This window comes from Cetorhinus maximus, chromosome 10 (assembly GCF_964194155.1).
Source record: "Cetorhinus maximus chromosome 10, sCetMax3.hap1.1, whole genome shotgun sequence".
NCBI classification, from domain to species: domain Eukaryota; kingdom Metazoa; phylum Chordata; class Chondrichthyes; order Lamniformes; family Cetorhinidae; genus Cetorhinus; species Cetorhinus maximus.
In genome coordinates, this window is record NC_135888.1 from 21,786,619 (window position 1) to 21,808,628 (window position 22,010).

Below are 22,010 nucleotides of genomic sequence, written 5' to 3' on the forward strand. Positions count from 1 at the left end.
TTTAAGGGAGCTTTTACCACCAGTCAGCATGACCCTGGTCTCAATTGATATTCTTTCAGGTTATTTGGCAATTAAGATTGGGAAGTGGTGTTGTTTTTGTTTTCTTTCTCCATACCCCAAGGACAACATGACTATTGTAGCCCTTGTGCTGCCAATCATACTGAGATTAGTTAACTCTAGACAGACTGGCACTAAGAGATTTGAGGGGTCTTTCTTGGGTCGTATAGACCAATGTGACGCATTTCGCCTGGCTGACACAGTTAACACAATCTAACCCTGTGGAGTTCTCAACTTCCAAGGTGATCAAGCCCCTTTTAAAAATAGCACAACCTATGTTGCTTCTGCAGAATTTTTGAAAATCTGACCTTTTTAATGTGCAAAGTCATCGGCATGTCTGTCTACTGATTACATTTTTGGCTGCTTTCCATTCCTAGTTTTTAACCTCTGCAAGAATACTGCATAGCTCAAGGGCTTATAACCTTGAGTGAAATAGCTTATGTATAAAGAATGTTGGTGTCAAATAAATCAGTTTGAACAAGGTGTATTTGAATTTCAGAATTTCCTCAGTTTCTCTTACAGTACATAAGTTTTGAATTTCTCTTACATGAAGCATATAATAAAATAAATTTAGATAACCACTGATTTCAGAGTACATGAAAACTCTACTGAATTGGTTTTTGAAAAGGACGGCTCCCCCACTCCCCCTCCCCACTTCGGAAGTGTTGGGTTGGGTCAGTTCTCTCTCTCAGTAGATGGAATCATCTCAACTTGTGAGCAACGGGCTGTTTATGGCCTCAAGGTATTTGAATAAAATAGTTGTGAATAACAACCAGTCATGAAGCTGGCGAGTGCTTTTCTTCGTTTTTAAAATGTGTTTTAATTTTGCGAAATGAACATTTTTGGCATTAGCACACTGGAAAATGTTTCAAATTGTAGGGGAGTATTTTGGTAAAGGACCAGTCTGGAGCTGAGAGCCAGGTGTATGAAGCTGGAAATGGTAACATTTTGCATAATTGGTCTTGGTGTTTTCCTGTAGAGAGAAAGGGAGTTGGGTATACCAATCAGCCTCTAGTGTTGTTACACGTGAGGAATCAAAACCAGGTATTTTCATTAGATAAAGTGGGATTAGAGGTCTGGAAATAATTTGGCCACGTTGCAAAGTAATTCAGTCCTCATTTTAAAGGAATGCATTTGATTCTTTTTTATATTTCCATTCTAAATGCCTGAGTACACGTGTAATGGGAATTACCCATGTAAATTTGGCAGGTTGGAGGTACGAGGGTGTAATTACAGAGACACATTGGTGGGAGGGGTAATTACAACGTGACAAGTTTACATAGGCAGTTTCCATTGTAAATGTAGACACAGGACTTTATAGTGGAGAAAAGTTGCCAGGAAGTGTGTATCCTCTCTTTACAGAATGAGTTAATGTGGATTTTGGGATCCCCCTGAAACAGAAATATTTTAGAAATGCTGCGAATGCTTTCATTTTCCATAGGTTTTTGGCATGGCACTGTTTTGAAGGTGGGGAGGAAGGGAGTGATTCTTTGTAACATTTCTCCAACTTTTCAGTGTCCTTGTTCTTATGCACCTACTGCACACAGATGTATCCTTGACAAAAGGCTCCACATATGTTTTGATTGCGTAAGGGAAAATGTCAGTTCCTGGCCTTTGACAGACTAGGGGACATGAATCGAAATGAATTTTTCCATTGCCAGGATGCTGGTGCAGTTTGTAATATCAGGACAGTTAGTTCAACCGACTACAGAAGACTTCATTTCCACCCCCTGCACTAAATTAAAGAACAGGTCCTCGAGGGTTTTAATCTCCGGATTACTACCCGAGCCACGTGCAAATTGGCATAGGGACGCGAGAATAAGGGAAGTAAACACGTGGCTAAAGGAATGGTGCGGGAAAGAGGGGTTCCATTTCGTGGGGCACTGGCATCAGTATTGGAACAGGAGGGATCTGTACTGTTGGGACAGTCTGCACCTGAACCGATCTGGGACCAGTGTTCTAGCGAAAAGGGTAAATAGGGTGGTCAACAGGACTTTAAACTCGAAAGTGGGGGGGAAGGGAAGGGTAAAACTCCAAGAAGTATGACTAATGGAAAACAAAGCAGCAGGTTAGTGTGTTGGGGGGTGGATTCAACTTCATGGAAAATTATGAAAAAACTGAAAAGAAAGGAGAGCCCAGGAGAGGCTATTAAATTCTCCAGAACACAAAATAGGACAGAGTGTTTGGAAAGGGCTAGGAATCTGACTTCAAGCACATCAGATAAAGGGACGACAATGAGAAAGGGGACGGGAAATACAGGACTGAAGGTGTTGTATCTGAATGCACACAGTATACGAAATAAGGTAAATGAGCTTGTGGCGCAGATTGAAATTGGCAGGTATGATGTGGTGGGCATCACGGAGACATGGCTGCAAGGGGATCAGGACTAGGAACTAAATATCCAAGGATATACATCCTATCGAAAAGATAGGCAGGTTGGCAGAGGGGGTGGGGTTGCTTTGTTAATTAAGAAATTAAATTAAATCGATAGCAAGAAACGACGTAGGGTCAGATGATGTAGAATTTGTGTGGGTAGAGTTGAGGAATCGCAAAGGTAAAAAAACCATAATGGGAGTCATGTACAGGCCTCCGAACAGTAGTCAGGATGTGGGGCACAAGATACACCAGGAGATAGAAAAGGCGTGTAAGAAAGGCAAAGTTAGTGATCATGGGGGATTTCAATATGCAGGTAGACTGAGAAAATCAGGTTGGTAGTGGATCCCAAGAAAAGGAATTTGTGGAACGTCTACGAGATGGCTTTTTGGAGCAGCTTGTGGTGGAGCCCACTAGGGAACAGGCAATTCCAGATTTAGTGATGTGTAATGAGGCAGATTTGATAAGGGAGCTTAAGGTGAAGGAATCCTTAGGAGGAAGTGACCATAATATGATAGAATTTACCCTGCAATTTGAGAGGAAAAAGCTGGAATCAGATGTAACGGTATTACAGTTGAATAAAGGCAACTACAGAGGCACGAGGGAGGAGCTGCCCAGAATTGACTGGGAGATGAGCCTACCAGGAAAGACAGTGGAACAGCAATGGCAGGAGTTTCTGGGAGTAATTTGGGAGACACAGCAAAAATTCATCCCTAGGAAGAAGAAGCATACTAAAGGGAGGACGAGGCAACCATGGCTGACGAGGGAAGTCAGGGACAGCATTAAAGCTAAAGAGAAAGCATACAATGCGGCGAAGAGCAGTGGGAAACCAGGGGATTGGGAAGCCTGCAAAGACCAACAAAGCACAACTAAAAAAGAAATAAGGAGGGAGAAGATTAAATATGAGGGTAAACTAACCAGTAATATAAAAGAAGATTGCAAGAGTTTTTTTTAGATATATAAAGGGTAAGAGAGAGGCAAAAGTGGACATTGGGCCACTGGAAAATGACGCTGGAGAAGTAGTAGTGGGGAACCAAGAAAAGGTGGAGGAACTGAATAGGTACTTTGTGTCAGTCTTCACGGTGGAAGACACGAGTAATATCGCCAAAGTTCAAGAGAGTCGGGGGGCAGAGGTGAGTATGGTGGCCTTTACCAAGGAGAAGGTGCTAGGAAAACTGAAAGGTCTGAAGGTGGATAAATCACCTGGACCAGATGGATAACAGCCCAGAATTCTGAAGAGATAGTGGAGGCGTTAGTGGTGATCTTTCAGGAATCACTGGAGTCAGGGAGGGTCCCAGAGGACTGGAAAATCGCTAATGTAACCCCCCTGTTTAAGAAGGGAGTGAGGCAAAAGATGGGAAATTACAGGCCAATTAGCCTGACCTCGGTCGTTGGTAAGATTTTAGAGTCCATTATTAAGGATGAAATTTCTGAATACTTGGAAGTGCGTGGTAAAATAGGGCAAAGTCAGCATGGTTTCATCAAGGGGAGGTCATGCCTGATAAATCTGGTAATGAGTAGTTTAGACAAAGGAGAGCCAATGGATTTAATCTACTTGGACTTCCAGAAGGCCTTTGACAAGGTGCCGCACAGGAGGCTGCTCAGTAAGATAAGAGCCCATGGTGTTAGAGGCAAGGTACTTAGAAGATTGGCTGTCTGGCAGGAGGCCAGAGAGTGGGGATAAGGGGGTCTTTTTCAGGATGGCGGCCAGTGACTAGCGGAGTTCCGCAGGAGTAGGTGTTGGCACCACAACTTTTCACTTTATACATTAATGATCTAGATAAAGGAACTGAGGGCATTCTGGCTAAGTTTGCAGATGATACAAAGATAGGTGGAGGTAGTATTGAGGAGGTGGGGAGGCTGCAGAAGGATTTGGACAGGTTAGGAGAATGGGCAAAGAAGTGGCAGATGGAATACAACATGGGGAAGTGTGAGGTCATGCACTTTGGTAGGAAGAATAGAGGCATAGACTATTTTCTAAATGGGGAGAGAATTCAGAAATCTGGAGTGCAAAGGGACTTGGGAGTCCTAGTCCAGGATTCTCTTAAGGTTAACTTGCAGGCTGAGTCGGTAGTTAGGAAGGCAAATGCAATGTTGGCATTTATTTCGAGAGGACTAGAATATAAAAGCAGGGATATGCTGCTGAGGCTTTATAAGGCCCTGGTCAGACCAAATTTAGAATATTGTGAGCAATTTTGGGCCCCGTATCTCAGGAAGGATGTGCTGGCCCTGGAGAGGGTCCAGAGCAGATTCACGAGAACGATCCCAGGAATGAAAGGCTTAACATATGAGGAACGTTTGAGGACTCTGGGTCTATACTCGATAGAGGTTAGACGGTTGAGGGGGGATCTGATTGAAACTTACAGAATACTGAAAGTCCTGGATAGAGTGGACATGGGAAAGATGTTTCCATTAGTAGGAGAGACTAGGACCCGAGGGCACAGCCTCAGAGTAAAGGGAAGACCTTTTTAGAACAGAATTGAGGAGAAACTTCTTTAGCCAGAGAGTGGTGAATCTATGGAATTCATTGCCACAGAAGGCTGTGGAGGCCAGGTCATTGAGTGTATTTAAGACTGAGATAGATAGGTTCTTGATTGGTAAGGGGATCAAAGGTTACGGGGAGAAGGCGGGAGAATGGGGTTGAGAAACTTATCAGCCATGATTGAATGGCGGAGCAGATGCGATGGGCCGAATGGCCTAATTTCTCCTATGTCTTATGGTCAGTTCCTGGCCTTTGACAGACTAGGGGATATGAATCGAAATGAATTTTTCCATTGCCAGGATGCTGGTGCAGTTTGTAATATCAGGACAGTTAGTTCAACAGACTACAGAAGACTTCATTTCCACCCCCTGCACTAATAAACGTTAGTTGACTGTCTCTGATGGGTCATTAACTATACTTTAATTAGTTTTCAGCATGCCTGTAGTAATTTAAGGATGCTGTTTGTTTTCATCAGGAGTGCCTGATGCCAATGAAAGCTTTAAGTTCCGTATTCAAAATGAAATGGAATTAACAGCCGATTTAACGTTAAACATTGATGCTTAAAAGTAACTAATTTCAGTGTTGATTTAAAATTAATGTAAGCAACACCTGAAGATTTGCTCCCACTCTGAGAATTTATATCCAGCAAGCATAAACCTGTACAGTTTAAATGTTGCGAGAATTTTTCCCACATCTCTGGATGTGGCAGGTGTAGAGGGCATTACGTGTTGCAAATGTTCACTTTGCATTTGCTGAGCAAAATTTTGAAGCCAAGCATATCTTTATCCCTCTAGATTCCCTGTGGCTTTGCTGCATATATGTAAACAGGATTGGTGGGGGTGGGATAGAGTTGGGTTCAGTGCGGGGAAGGGGGGAGGATCTCTCATTCCCTGCATTACTTCAAACCTTTCATAAATCTAACTTCAGTTCTGTTACATTTGACTTCTCTCAAACTGATTTCAGTGCCAAACTATTCACAAGGCTGCTGGGAGCATAGTGCAGATTTGTTAATTTTAAAACAAAATACATTTAATGAAGTTTTGATTACCAAATGCAGCATTCGTGCAGAGGATTTGAGGTTGCATTTTCTCTGCAGCTGTGGTCTGTGTGAAGCAGCCTAGTGCTACAGTTCTAAGTTTGTGTGCTGCCTAATGGCATCTGAGTCATCCATGGAGTAGTGAGAGGACATATTTTGGTGCAAACCCATTTTTTTTTTGTTTGTGCACAGACGAGTCCTATCACAAATTGCAAAGTCTCAAGCTTTCTGTCTGGGGTCACTAGTTACGAATTTTTGTATACTGATTCTCCTTGGCAATTCTATTTAAAGAACTGAAAATTGTCTATTTTTCTCCACTCTGACCAAAAACGCTGTTGAAATTTAATATTGTTGCACCCACATATTTGAAAAAGGTCAAAATTTTTATTTTTTTAGTTTTGTGGAGTTTGAACGAATAGGCCAACTGAGTCAGTGCTAGTCAGCCCTCAGACCCCCAGTCTCTCCCTCCCCCTCCAACCATAGGTTCTGACATTGGTTTCAGCTATTCGGCTGATCTATTTTGATGAGGCTTGAGGTTGAATTTACTTTGGCACTTGGGCCTCTCCATTCTGGCACAACACCAGAATTGTGTTAGGTTTGTCACCAAGGAATTTAGACTCCTTTGTTTCACCCTAATCATGTCAACTACTGTGAATTCCTCCCTCAATCCTGTCACATAGAATGTGTGCGGTTACTATGCTGTGTCAAGATTGTTGCCCAAGAGTCAGTGTACCAGGATGCTTCAGTTCTTTCCGAACATAAGGTGAATTTTGTGCCGTTTGATGCGAAACATGTTGATGCTGTGAAGCAGAATGTGTTTCATGTTTTTGCATTCATGTCATCTTTAAACATTGCCAACTGAGGTATAGCACAACCCTCTCACGCTCTTTCAATCTTGGAGACGAGTAATTTAATTTAATGTAATCAGGCTAAGTTGAATTTCAAAACTCCAGAGTTATAGTTGAAGGACCAGTCTTGTACTGTGCCACACTGCTCTGTGTGACTGCTACATTGCCTGATGTTTTTTGGCTAGTTGCTTCTTCATCCCACAAACTCGATTGTAATTTATTGCATGGAAAGACTCCAAGACTGCAACCTATCCTCTGCTATAACTAACACCTTTAACAGCTATAGCCATAACTGCCTGGGGTTGTGCTGGTGCTGCCCAGTTCCTTGCTGCTCTAATAAAACTTGCACTATTGTGTCTTTGATATGTTTTCAAAGTTCTTGGTAGGATTGATTAACATTTTTATTCCTCTTGGGCAAGCCTCTCTTTGAAAGTGTGTTTGTTAAGAACATAATTTGTAATGTAAATTCTTCAAGCAGTTTGCTGTTTAAATTACATGTGCAGTTGTATTTAAAATCTGGAGCTATAATGGAATCAGTTAAGATGATTAACCTAGTATTAGTGAACTCGCAAGCAGGTGTCAGCATCTCTAATGCAGCATATTTTCCACTGTGTTATAAATATCCAAAATTCAAAGTCCTATATTCCTATGTCCTAGGTTCAAAAAAGTGTTCACAGCCTTGTGCATACTGGGCCTTTTTTAACAATACAATTTAAGCACACAACGTGATGAGTTTGAGGCCGCCCTACAATCTGACTCCGAGACTAAGCATTAAGCAGAGATGTTCAACCTGACCGCTGAGCAGAGGCGAGCTGCAGTGATCAAGTCCCTTTGCCGCTCCTATGATCTCTTTCTTTGGTGTTGGGGGTGAGAGGGAGAAGTACTTCAAAAAAGCCCTTTTTAGGTCTGAGGTATTGCCTAACAGTATGCTCAACCTAGAGAAGGAACCCTTGTTGAAAAACACTTGCAATCCACTGGCAATAGAGTCTGGCAGAAAGCTGTGATAATTAGTTCCCACCTATCAATCTGCTGTTTATGGTTAAGTTATCCTAGAGAGAACTCCCTCATCACTTTTTTTAAAACTTTATTCATTAATGGGATATGGGCATCGCTGGCTAGGCCTGCATTTATTGTCCATCCCTAATTGCCCCCTCAGGTGATGGTGAGCTGCCTTCTTGAACCGCTGCAGTTTGTGTAGTGTAGGTATCCCCACAGTGCTGTTAGGATTTTGACCCAGCGACAAGGGACAGTGATATATTTCCAATACAGGATGGTGAGTGGCTTGGAGGGGAATTTCCATGTGGTGGTGTTCCCATGTACCTGCTGCCCTTGTCCTCCTAGATGGTAGCAGTCATGGGTTTGGAAGGTGCTGTTCAAGGAAGCTTGGTGAGTTCTATGTAGAGTGCATCTTATAGATGATACACACTGCTACTGTGCATCAGTGGAGGAGGGAATGAATGTTTGTGGATGGGGTGCCAATCAAGAAGGTTGTTTTGTCCTGGATGGTGTCCAGCTCCTTGAGTGTTGTGGGAGCTGCACTCATCCAGGCAAGTGGGAACTATTCCATCACACTTCTGACTTGTGCCTTGTAGATGGCGGACAGGCTTTGGGGAGTCTGTAGTGAGTTACTCACCACAGCATTCCTAACCTCTTGCCTGCTCTTGTAGCTAGTGACCAGTTCAGTTTCTGGTCAATGGTAACCCCCAGGATGTTGATAGAAGGGAATTCAGCAGGGATAATGCCATTGAATGTTAGGGGACAATGGTTAGATTCTCTCTTGTTGGAGATGGTCATTGCTTAACACTTGTGTGGCATGAATGTTACTTGCCACTTGTCAGCCCAAGCCTGAATATTATCCAGGTCTTGCTGCATTTGGACATAGGCTGCTTCAGTATCTAAGGAGTCGCAAATGTTGCTAAACATTGTGCAATCATCAGTGAGCATCCCCACTTCTGACTTTGTGATGCAAGGAAGGTTACTGGTTAGGCAGCTGAAGATGGTTGGGCCTAGGACACTACCCTGAGGAACTCCTGCAGTGATATCCTGGAACTGAAATGATTGACCTCCAACAACACAACTATCTCCCTTTGTGCTAGGTATGACTCCAACCAGTGGAGAGTATTCTCCCTGATTCCCTTTGACTTCAGTTTTGCTAGGGCTCCTTGATGCCACATTTGGTCAAATGCTGCCTTGATATCAAGGGCAGTCACTCTTGCCTCCCCTCTGGAGTTCAGCTCTTTTTGTCCATATTTGAAGCAAGGCTGCAATGAGGCCAGGAGCTGTGTGGCCCTGGTGGAACCCAAACTGAGCATCAGTGAGCGGGTTATTGCTAAGCAACTGCTGCTTGATAGAACTGTTGATGGCCCCCTTCCGTCACTTTGCTGAAGATCGAAAGTAGACTGATGGGGCAGTAATTGGCAGGGTTGGATTTGTCTTGCTTTTTGTGTACAGGACGTGCCTGGGCAATTTTCCACATTGCCAGTATTGTAGCTGTACTGGAACAGCTGGAGCACAAGTCTTCAGTATTGTTGCTGGAATTTTGTCAGAACCCATAGCCTTTTGCAACATCCAGTGCCTTTAGTTTCTTGATATCACATGGAGTGATTTGTTTAATAGTCCACCACTATTCACGACTGGATGTGGTAGGACTGCAGAGCTTAGACCTGACCCGTTGGTTGTGGAATCGCACAGCGTTGCTTTTTGCTTGCTGCTTATGCTATTTGGCATGCAAGTGGTCCCATGTGTGTAGCTTCACAAGAATGACATCTGATTTTTTAGGTATGCCTGGCGCTGTTCCTGGCGTGCCCTGCTGCACTCTTCATTGAACCAGGGTTGATCTCCTGGCTCAGTGGTAATTGTAAAGTGGGGATATGCTGGGCCATGAGGTTACAGATAGTGGTTAAGTACAATTCTGCCGCTGATGGCCCACAGCGTCTCATGGATGTCCAGTCTCGAGTTGCTAGATTTATTCAAAATCTATCCCATTTAGCTCAGTGCTAGTGCCACACAAACATTGAGGGTACCCTCAATGAAGATGGGGCTTTGTCTCCACAGGGACTGTGCGGTGGTCACTCTTACTGATACTACCATGGACAGGCAGGTTGGTGAGGATGAGATCAAGTATATGTTCTTCCCTCTTGGTTTCCTCACCACCTGCCGCAGACCCAGTCTAGGAGTTAAAGATGATCTGAGCAATTTCAAAAACCTGTTTATTACTTAGTTTGATTAATTATTGTGCTTGGCCATTGCCTTAATTATTTTGCAATTGGACAAAGCATGACAGTCAGCTGTTTTGTTGTTTAATTCATTCTTGCGACGTGAATAAATCTACCAGTAATAAGAGTCATATTGGACTCAAAATGTTAACTCTCTTTCATTCTCTCCAGATGCTGCCAGACCTGCTGAGTTTTCCCAGCACTTTGTTTTATACCAGTAATGGTCTCATCTGGGAGCATTTAACTGCAGTGTCTGCACCAAGTTATGCGCTCTTACTCTGAGCTACAGTAATTTAACAAAAATCAATAGCACATTTTCTTTAAAGTTTTTAAGCGTGACATGGTAGGCATCAGCTAATTTTTGCAATAGAGGTAAATAGACCATTACCCTGTGTAGAACTGATGTGAGCTTACTGTTATGAAAGTTATACATACTTTTGTGATTTGTATTGAAAAGTTAGACATTTATGATGTTTGCAACCAGTATAAAGAATATAATTTTGTGCATGTCCTGGTCCAGGATTTGAAACTGAACATTCTTCAGCCCCTTGAGAGAACCATGTTGGTTGTAAGCAGTTAGAGATCCAATAGCAGCATTACCTCTGACAAAAGAATAGGAGTTAAATTAATTAAATTTACCCCACAGGCTTCAGACTGACACTCCTGTAGATTTTTAACCCTGAGCCTGTCCAATATTCCATCTATTTTCGAATAGAAAAATAGCTCAGCACTTTTGCAAGGAATCCAGTAGGGAATTCAGAAGAAACTTCTCTACCCAAAGAGTGGTGAAAATATGGAACTCGTTGCTTGAATGGCCTTTTTCTGTGCAGTAACTCTATGTAATCAAAGCTCATGATCTAATCGAGCCATTGAAACTTTATTGCAAAAATTAAGTTGCTACTTGTTATAGAATGACCTCATGGTCCTGCCACATTGTTGATATTCTTCTTGATTTGGCCTTTGCGACGTGCTGTGTAACCTCGTCCAGCCCTAAAACTCTCTGCACTCTTCCAATTCTGGCCTCTTACACACGCACCCCTGATTTTTATTGCTGCACTATTGGTTGCTGTGCCTTCTGTTGCCTGGGCCCCAAGCTCTGATTCCCTTGCTAACCTCTGGCTCGCTACCTTTCCTCTTTTAAGATACTCATTGAAATCTACTTTTTTGGCCAAGCTTTTGGTCAACTTTCCTAATATCTCCTAATGTGCCTTGGCATTGAATTTTATTTGATAATGCTCCTGTAAAGCCCCTTGGGATGCTTTACAATGTTAAAGGCGCTAAATAAGTGCAAGTTACTGTGGTGTGTCTGAAGAAAATCATTAATTGATGCCAGTGTGAGATGCTTGACAGATGATTTATATTCAATTTTCAAAATGATACTTCACTTTGTGAGTAGGTAACTTGTCCAGTTCTGAATTCATCCTTGAACTAATCTTGCCAAGTGTATTTAAAGACACCTTCAGTTATAGACTCTCGTTTCCTCCCTTGCAACTGTATTCCCAATCTTAACCTCCAATTCGCACCTTTTTAAAAGAGTGGCTAAGACCTTTCCGCTGACGATAGGAAGAGGCAGTTGAGAAGGAACGAAATGCGGAGTCTCCCACCAGACTGGTCAGTAATGTAAGGACTTTGGAGCTAGCCACAGGCACTCAAAACTTTGGCTGGCGGAGGTGTCCATTGGTAGTTGGGGAGGAGAGTCTGTCAGTAAAGAATGGGACGGGTGATTTATACCCAGAAAAAAGACATGGGAGGGAGCATTCCAATTTGGTATGCTTGATTTTAAAAACCATACTTGCATGAAAATGTGATGTGAGCACTAGGTAACAAATTCTTCATCTTTTTGCAGAGAGGAAGTTCAGGAGAATTGTGTTCGTTGGAAGAAGAAATTTAATTTCATCTGCAAGATGAGTGCAAATCCCGCAACTGGTGTACTAGATCCTTGTATTTGCAGAGTATCTGTACGTAAGGTGGGTATCTTGGAACCCAGGACTTTCATCTCACTATGTAAAAATTATCTAGAGATCATGTTTTACTGAGTTTTATTAATGTCTGTTTTGTGAAATGGCCCAACTACCACGTGTGCAGAGTGCTCAACACTAATGAATTTCAGACAGAGGAGATGGACTATGTAGGGAAAACATTCTTTACCTGCGCAGGTTTTTTTCTTCTTGATTGCTTTATTGTTTTGTTAGAGGAAAATTTCTGTCCAGATACAATCTTAAGCCTAAACTTTATTGAATTACCTATGGCACCCAGTGTTCCTGGAAAAAGATTGTTCCGCTGATCTTGAAATATGGACAGTTTTCTGCTATCCCTCTTGTGCCCCTTTGGCATTAAAATAACTTTACAAGTGTGGACTTAAGTTTCCTCAAATTAATGTTGGAGATATTTTTGGAAATTTTTAGTTCTCTGTTTTTCTCTCTCATAATCCAGTCTGTATGTCCCAATCTTTACTTTGCTTCCTGCACAATTATTTAAGTGTAGCTTATAGTTCCTGTTTTTCACTTCCTAGTTTGCAGTCCATGTCAGTGAGGATTCTTTAATCTTATTGATTGAAGAACCTCCTGGTGCTTTCCCCATTCAGACACCACATAGCCCCTTTGAGGACGCAGCACTGGATCAGATGCAGGTTTAGTAGAAATCTCTGCTGACGAGCCCATTAAATATCTCTGGGCAACTTTGCACGAGGTCAATGCCGAATTGTTCCTTTGTCGCTGAGAGGAAAATCTGAGCCATTATATACACCCAAGAAAGGACATATTGTCTTAAGTGTCCAGGATGGATTTAAGGTCCTAGAGCCTGAAGGATTGTATTCTAACTGTTTGTCCCTGTTGTTTCATTTTTAATGCACAGCTTGCTCCTCCTCTCCACTTCCCCCAAATCTATTTCTTACAGGGAATTTGTGCTGAATTTTCTTAATTTTTTGATTCCTTGCTCAAAGGAATGGCCAAGCAAATGGCCAAATAAATAAATTGAGTTGGATATTATATTGGATGTTTTGGATTGTTGAGGTAAGAATGTGGATTCACGAGATTTGCATGACTCATTCAAGTCTGTGACCGTATTTTTCCATTCTAAACACCATGCTTGGAAAATTGCCATGCTATTCATGACAGTTTGTATATCCAGGCTTAAGAAATTTCTGCTGTTCCAACTTTTGGAGAATGTAATGCTATTCTTTTATTTTTTTCCTGACCTATGCCTCCCCTCAGCTGTTACCTCCAACTCAGCCAAAGCCAGGAGGGGAGAGTCTCAATCTGGAAAATCTCCATCAGGAGATAACTAGGCCAGGAGTAGGACCCAAGCAGCCGCTGCTTAGCCTTGCGCCAGCTCAGACCCAGCTGCCAGCACTCATCCCACCAAAAGGGCTGCTTGATGGAGCCAAAGGGTTTGGCAGGCCCAGCTGGGGGCACGAGCAATGGAGCCTGAGTCTCTGTGGGGATTGGAAAGCCTAGGCGTGGGAGCAGCAGAGCCTGAGTCTCCATGGGTTTGGCATTTGGGGCGGATGGGAGGGAAGTGAAGTTGGCAATAGGGGCTGCTGAGTGACTGGGCAGGGAATAGGTACAAGAGTTTAGAGAGGAGCTGCTGAGTAAGTGGGTGGAAGGCTGTTGGGAAGAGGGGCTGATGAGTGATGAGAGGGAGGGAGGGTGGTTGGGAAGACGAGTGGGTTTGAGGCAGAATTTGTGGGTTTTGGGCAAAGAGGCTGATTGCAATGTGAGAGAGACTTTTAATTTATTCTTTTGAGGGATGTGGGTGTCACTTGCTGGCCAGCATGTATTGCCCCATCCCTAATTGCCCTCGAGAAAGTGGCGGTGAGCCACCTTCTTGAACTGCTGCAGTCCATGAATGTTACTATGCTGCTTTATTGCTGTTTTGTTTTTGGTTGCCTGGGTTTGCGTTAATTTTCAAGAGATTTTTTGTGTACTCGTTCATGGGCTGTCGGCATTGCTGACGAGGCTAGCATTTATTTCCTGTCCCTAAATTGTCCTTGAGAAGGTGGTGGTGAATTAAAATGTAGTGACATTGGAAAATAGTTTGCAAAACACTGCCATAGACCTTGCTTCTCCTCACACGTACATAATCCAGCAAGGTCATGTTCTGTTGTTCATATGGACTTCATCCTATATTAAACATACTGACTGCATTGAATGCTGAAATGCTGAGGTCACTTTGGTGATTTGGTACAAGTGCATTGGTCCACAGTCTTGACAGTATAGAAGGTAAACAAAGGGATGGTGTTTCTACCCACTTGAAATCTAATTTATTCCACCTATTTGAAGTGACCTAGAAGTATTTGCATTTCACTGTAGATTATAAAAAGTGCTATAATTACATAATTTCTTGACAAAAGAATTTCAGACCTTTTATGTCTTCAACCACTCTCAACCCTGATATATCTTAATTGATCATTTCTGTAATCTGTATACCAATAATATAATAGTTACAACAGTCCTTTTCTTCCTGTCAAAACCTTTTCAGATAGGAGCATTGCTGAAATTAAGAAATATAAACTTTTCCTGTTTGAACTCTTCCACATAAAATTAAGTTTCAGTAGGAAGGGCACCTCTGGAGCTCCTTCAATCACATGGCAGTGTGCTAGAGTAAACTTTCATGTATCCATCTGAGAGTCACACACAATGGTAAGAATAGAGTTTGTAATTATAATTGTTGCTCCTTCCTGTTTTGTTGTAGGAACTGAAAGGCGGAAAGACATTCTCTAAGGTAAGATCACATATCTACATAGTGACATGTAAGCCATAGACAGAGTGTGATGTAGAGTAACAGGGTTCACATGGTCAGGATGCTTGCATTATACGTGACTGAAATCAGTGAGTAACACAATAAACATCTGCTAGGAAGACACTTTGCAGAGGGAATTGATCCACCGAGCCAACACTCCACCATTTTTGCCAACTGTCTTTTCAGTCTAAATATTCACCTTTACCAACTCAACTGTAAGCACTGTTTCCTGACTGAAAAATACAACCCTACCTAGACTGAGTAAACAGGAACCCTTGATTCAGGTGGTAGCATTCTTGCTTCTGGTTGGACGTTAGTGGGTTCAAGTCCTCCCCCTCTAGAATTTGAGCACATGCTGCACTGTAATATCAGGTGAAATTAATATGTGAGCACTGTACTTGTACAGGCGCTGTCCTTTGGACGATGTTAAAACAAGGTTCATCTTCATGTTCCACTGGTTCTGGTGGACATGAAGGATGCTGGAGAATAGCTGGGAGTTCTGCTGCAATCCTGGCCAGTGTTCTTCAATTAACCAACACTGGTTCAAAAAATACTAGATTAGGTCATTCATCTCCTTCCTGTTTGTGGGATATAACTACGCAAAGTTTGTTTGCTTACATACGTTCACAATAATATGTGAAGTCCTCTGAGATGTATTTTCAGAAATAATGATAAACTTCAATATAAATGCTTCTCTTTGTTTCCTTACCATCATTAAGGGGTGTGACTAAAAAATGCAGTGGATTGGGAAAATTGAACATGCTGTTGCTGCATTTGTGCCAAGAATTGGAGCTCCTAGCACTTTGCTCCTTAGCAATGCCTACCATAAAATATGATATATCTGTATGCATTTGTAAAGGGGTGTATGGTGAACTATTAATTCCTAGTGATGTTTGAATATTACCTATTGTTCCTGAAGGGAATGAATTGAATGGTTTCCTGATCAATGCAGTCTTCAGTGACATAATTTTTCCTAAAGAGTCAACAATATGTTGTCAGTTGCAGTTACCATGGTGAAGCTGCAAGATAGCAGTGAATGTGAATACGTAGGTATTTTACTTCCAGTGTGACCTCATTTGGTTTTTGGATATGTACCGCATTTGTCGTTGGACTATTTTTAAGGGTCATGTTGCTGCAAATAGTGAATACTCACCCATGAGCAAGTCTCTTCCAAGGCAGTAGTTTCTGACATGTCTGTAAATGTTTGAAAAATAATAATAAGACTGTGCAGTGTATTAACAGGCCGGTTAAGTTAAATAACACAGACTGTTAATTGCATTTTGTACTATGGTTAAAAGAGAGAAGGGTTCCTATTGTGTACAATATTATACTATTTCCATGCTGAGCAAGCATTTTAACTTTGAACTGCAGAACCTCTTAAAATACCAATGTTCTGTGCCTGTCTGGAGCTCAGGTACACAATCCTTCATTTAATTTCTAGCTTTACCACACGTTTATATTTAATTGATATCTTAATCCTGATTTCGCCAATACTGGAGCCAAGCTATCAGATGCAGCAAATTTCCTGATGCCCCAAGTCTGGGAGAAGTAAACCTCATCTGATCAATGAGCGAGTTGAAGCAGTTCAAATGTTCCCTTTCCCCACTTATAACTGATTCTTAAAACGCGCAAAATTCTCTTTGCTGTTCTTCATGCGTTGGCTTTCAGGATCAGCTAGTCTGGAACACCAACCGCTTCAACTCACTCATTGATCAGATGAGGTTTACTTCTCCCAGAAATGGGGCATTAGGAAATTTGCTGCATCTGATACCTTGGCTTCAGTGTTGGCAAAATCAGGATTAAGATATCAATTAAATATATATGTGAGTGGTAAAGCTAGAAATTAAATGAAGGATTGTGTATCTGAGCTCCAGCACTCCTGTGCCAGAGCAACCCACTTGCCAACTTTTATTTTCATGAACACTAAAGATTCGGATCAAGAACCAGATGGTGAATGATGTCAGAGCAGCATTTTGAATACCAAATAGATCAAAACATTGGACAGTGGAAAAGGTGTTTGGTTTCACAGATGCCTCAAATATAAATGGGGATTATTTTCAGTAAAGATAACATTGCTGTTCCATTTTATAAGCCTACATCCATCTATGGAAGAGGACTTTACATCACTTCACAATAATTCTGGATTGTATCAGATTGAATGGATTAAACAGCGGAAAATCCAATCTCTCTTCCCCGATCCAAAATAATTTTAAAATATTTCACTTTCTCTTCCTCTCCATTCTCGATTATCTTAATCCTTTCCTTGCTCTCCAACATTTTAACGACTTACCTCTGTGCTATTTTTGAGTAGTTACACACTTCCAGAACTTTACCTCCAATACTGCCTCCTGGATTAACTAACAGGAAGCACTGCTCGAGGTCATTTCAATGTCCTTGCATCCCACCCTTGGGAATAAAATCACCCGACATCTCAATTGTGAACAGATCAAGCCCACTGTATAGTTATATTCCACGTTCTTAGCATATTTTTTGCCTTCAACCTTTCAGATTAATCTGACAAGTTGTGGAAGTTTTTCCCCCAGCACTTAAATGCCAAGTTTGAACAGTTGTTGAGTCTTTCTCCATTGGATTGTGCTTCTTTCTTTTGAATGACTAGAGACTGCCAACCATTTCCAGCCGAAGATGGAAGTTGTTGTGCAGCCTGTGGATAATGCACCCCTCTCCTTACAAACTTAAATGTCAAGAAGCCACTTGTCTTTAGGAGGCCTGTGCCAATGTCTGGACATTGACACAAGTATTGAGCAACTTCTGTGGCATACTGGAACTGAAACACATACCAGTCTTGTGCCTGTGGTGCTTTTCTATGCGCTTCTGTCCAACTCCAGTTACTAGACATGCGTCTGTTGCAGAGAGTATGAAATTTATGTTGCCCTTTCTGCAGTTGATAAATTGGTGCTTTCACAAGTGGCAAGAAAAATGCTAACATCTTGTACTAGTTTGAGAAAATCTGTGAAAGCTTAAATTGTTCTTTACATTGTGAGTTAAGAGGAAGTTTGATTTTCTAAAACAGTATTTACTGCTTTCTCATAATAGGCTCAGAAGAGACTGGGACAATGAGCCTCTTGTTTCAATCTGAAATAACCTCCTCCTAAACAGTGTTGCATTGTCTAAATTTGTCACTTTAATCAGCAATGTTAACAAGGGTATGCAATTAAACCTCTTCGGTGGCAAACACCTGCTTGTAGATCTGGGATAACCCATTAACTGGTATGTGCTGCCTCAGGACATTTTAAAAGTAATGAGAACAGGATCTCCTCTGTGGATACTTAAAAAAAAGTGTATTACTTACGATAATATGGTATCTGTAGATGCAATGCAGACCAAAGAGTTCCTTGCGTATCACAGTCATTAGGACCTATGATCACAATTCTTTTACCTTGCTGTATTAATATTCAAGTATATATTTTATTCTCTCTATTCTTTCATGGGATGTTAGCGTTGTTGGCAAGGCCAGCATTTGTTGTCCATCCCTAAATGCCCTTGAGTGGCTCACTGGGCTCAAGGATGGCAGAGTGAATCACGCTTCATGGTCACCAACAAATTTATTAATTAATTGAATTTAAATTCCACCAGCTGCCAGTGGGATTTGAACCTGTGTACCCAGAGCATTAGCCTGGGCCTCTGGATTACTAGTCCAGTAACATTACCACTATGCCATCATCTCCCCTTGTATTAGAGGAACCTGTTTATATCGAGGAAAACACTTGACTTTGGATGGTTTGAACATCAAGACCTCTGAATCTGGAGCTGCTCTTATAACTTTGCAAATGTCAACTTTCCCTTCTAAGTAAAGTGTATTAGTTTTTAAGTTTTGCTGTTAATATTTCTCATCACTATTACTGTGGATATTTGCTACTTCTCACAGTGGACAGCAGAGGGTACTGGTTGGGGTCCAGGGTTTTGGGTGGGGGTTGGTGGGCGGGGGTGTGTGGGGGTGGGGGAGTAAGAACCTTACTAAGATGCTAACAATCTGGACAACTTGTGTGACTTTTCTATAATGATTTTAGTTTGTGATTGTGGGGTTGGGGCAGTGTTGGTGAGGAGGAGGTGAAGAATGATCAGACAATAGATAGTTAGCCTCTAAAGGATTGTTAGCTCAAAATGACTTGCTTTGACTTACTTAGATGTTTGTTATTCAGCACTGTGTAGATCAATTTAATAATGGTGTTTATAGGTATACTGTATGAAGTTTTCTCCATCCTAAAACCATGAATGCTTCTTGACTGCATAACCTACAGCTTGAACTTCTTTAAGACAACAATTGTTCTTCTCTATCGAAAAATCTAGCTGATGTACTTTAACTCAAGGCACCAGCCACTCACTGAGCCACTCACTGCTTTAGCCAGCTAAGCCCATGAGAGAGGTCACCTTCACTTTTGTCTTTCTTTTCGCCCTCTCTTTTAACATTTATTATATTCAGATTTTCAAATTATTTTGTGAAACCGCATTTAGTTTTTAAAAATATGTTGGTGTCTTTTCACCAACACCTTTTCATATAGGCGGCACTCAAATCCACTTGGATGAATTTGGTGTATCCTTGCATTTTTATGGAGGGGACTTTAATAACTGTTGGAGTGGTTCCATAGCCATAAAACTTGCATGTCACAATTTGTTGGCATATATGCAAGCATTATAATGAATCTTAATTTTGATTTAAATGAAGCTGTGGCAGAATTATGCAGTAGGACAAATTGTGCTGATGCAATGTATATGCCTGTGAGTGTCGTCAGTCATTATCCTACCAAAAACAAACTACTTGCATTTGCATAGCGCCTTTTAACATCCCCAGGTACTGCACAGGAGTGTTTAATCAAACAAATTTTGACCGAGCCACATTATATATTCGAGCAGATGACCAGATCAATGTTTTGAGGAATGTCTTGAGGAAAGAGGTGGAGAGACGGAGAGTTATAGGGAGGGAATTCCAGAGTTTCGGACCTAGGCAACTGAAAGCTCAGCCACCAGCAGTGGAGCATTTAAAATCAGGGATGCTCAAGAGTCCTAAATTAGATGAGCACCAAAACTCGGCTTGTGGGACTGGAGGAGATTGCAAAGGTAGGGAGGGGCAAGGCTACAGAGATTTGAAAATGACAAGAATTTAAAAATGAAGATATTACTTGGCTCCCACCATTGAAGGTTAATGAGCACAGGTGACAGGTGATTAGAAGTAGGTGCTAGTTAAGACATGGGCAGCAAAGTTTGGATGACCCCCAGGAGGAGTCAGGAGTGTAGAATGTGGGAAACCAGACAGGAGTGTGTTGGAATGGTCAAGTCCAGAGGTAACAAAGGTATGAATAAATATCTAAGCTAACCTGCAGTTGAAACAGACAAAGTCTGGTTGTGTTATGGAGCTGGGAATGGACAGTCTTAGTGCTGGCGCTAAGATGTGATCAGAAGCTCATCTTGGGGTCAAATATGATACCAAGATTGCGAACAGTCTGGTTTAGTCTCAGACTGTTGCCAGAAAGAGGGATGGAATCGATAACTAGGAACGGAGTTTGGAGGGAAACAAAACAATGGCTTTGTCCACCCCAATACGGAGGAAATTTCTGATCATCCAGAATGGATATCAGATAAGCAGTCTGATAATTTAGCAACAGTGGCGCCATGGAGAGGTGGTAGTAAAGTAGAGCTGGGTGAAGTCAGCATACATGTGGAAACTAACATTGTACCTTCAGATGAATCTAACAAGGTGCAGCATGTAGATGAGAAATAGGGGGCCAAGGAGAGACTCTTGGGGAATACCAGAGGTAACGGTGCAGGAGCAGGAAGAGAAGCCAATTGCAAGTGATACTCTGCCTACATTTAGATAAGAATGGAACCACATGAGAACAGCCCCCCAGGCTGGTGGAGGATGGTGTAGTCAACTTGTGATGGCTGCAGGCAAGTTGAAAAAGACGAGGCGGGGATAGTTTACCTTTGTGATAGCCGCATAGGATGTCATTTGTGCCTTTGAGAGCCCATTTGGTTCTGTGGCTGGGACTGAAACCTGATTGGACAGATTCAGGAAAGATGGGTATGAATTTGGGAGGTAACGTCACATTCGAGGACTGAATGTCAGCCAAGAATCTCGGCACAGTGGAAGGGTTGAGAGAGATGGTGGTGAGAGAGCTGGCTGTCATCAGCATTCATGTGGAAACTGACAGCACTCAGCTGGAAACATGGCTTTCTTTTGAAGCTTCTGTCAGTTTCTCCTCTTGCCCCTCCTCCCCCTCCCCCTCCATTTTCTTGTTCCCATTTGAGCTGAATGCCTGCAGTTTCTGGAAGTCGAATTTTTCACCTTTGCTCCTGACAGTTCGAAACTGTTTGTGGTCCAGTGCAGAGTACTTCCAGCTTGGTTGGTAGTGAAGTTTTCCAAGAAAACTGAAGAGTGTCGCTTTAAAGCATACAGTTTAAAATGTTTACCAAAGTACAACTGTGTTGTTTGGTTTACGAGTTTTAACTGCTGGAAGTCATTATAGCTCATCTTTCTCTGTCGTCATGCTTCGCCAGTTCTGCATGTTCAGTTTACTTTATTGGTTTTTAACCACTGCCACATAAGCGTTGTTTCCCTGTACTCTCTGGGAAAGCCATGCGTGATTGTGCAGATATCTGTCCAGTGTGATTTCTCTGCTGATGCACTTTTCTTTTATTGAGAGTTGTGGTGGGGAGTTGCAGAATATGAAGTTCAGTTCCAATTTAATTCTTCAGATCTAATTCATCTAAAATAATAATAGACCTGTAAATTTGTTTGCTAGTGTGAACTTCTGGATAAGAAGATTGTGTGTTTGTGTATGGTGTGTTTCTCCTTGAGTTATTTATTTTTGTGAAAGTAAAAGAGGACACGTCGGATTGAATTTAATTAGGCTTTGTTGTCCTGGTTTTCCAAGGGCACTGGCCAGACGTTCTCTGGTAATTTACCTATTTTAAAACTTGTTTTTTCCCCGCTTCCCAGCTTGGGTTCGCTGACCTCAACCTAGCGGAGTTTGCAGGTTCAGGCTCCACTGCACGCTGCTGTTTATTGGAGGGTTATGACACAAAGAATACTCGTCAGGACAACTCTATCCTTAAGGTATTGTTGGGGGCGGGGGGGTAGAGAAGATTCTGAGGTTTAAAAATTTTTTTTTTAAATGAGATGTTAAACTATGGCCTATCTGCTTCCTCGAGTGGACGTTTAAAATTCTTTTTAACATCCTGCGAATTATTCAAAGAGTAGGAGAATTCTTCTGGGGTGTAACCAATGCTCTTCCTTCAATCAG

General features: G+C 41.9%; 1 protein-coding gene across 3 annotated transcripts in view; it reads left to right on the forward strand.

Annotated features, from left to right (window-relative positions):
- Nucleotides 1–22,010, forward strand: part of LOC144685522 (early estrogen-induced gene 1 protein-like) — a 110,046-nt gene that overhangs the window by 61,380 nt on the left and 26,656 nt on the right. For all 3 annotated transcript variants that reach the window (XM_078550112.1, XM_078550111.1, XM_078550113.1), the window contains 3 exons: nt 11,858–11,978; nt 14,704–14,733; nt 21,707–21,823. In XM_078550112.1, coding sequence (XP_078406238.1) covers nt 11,858–11,978; nt 14,704–14,733; nt 21,707–21,823 — 268 coding nt within the window. The remainder of the gene's footprint in view (nt 1–11,857; nt 11,979–14,703; nt 14,734–21,706; nt 21,824–22,010) is intronic.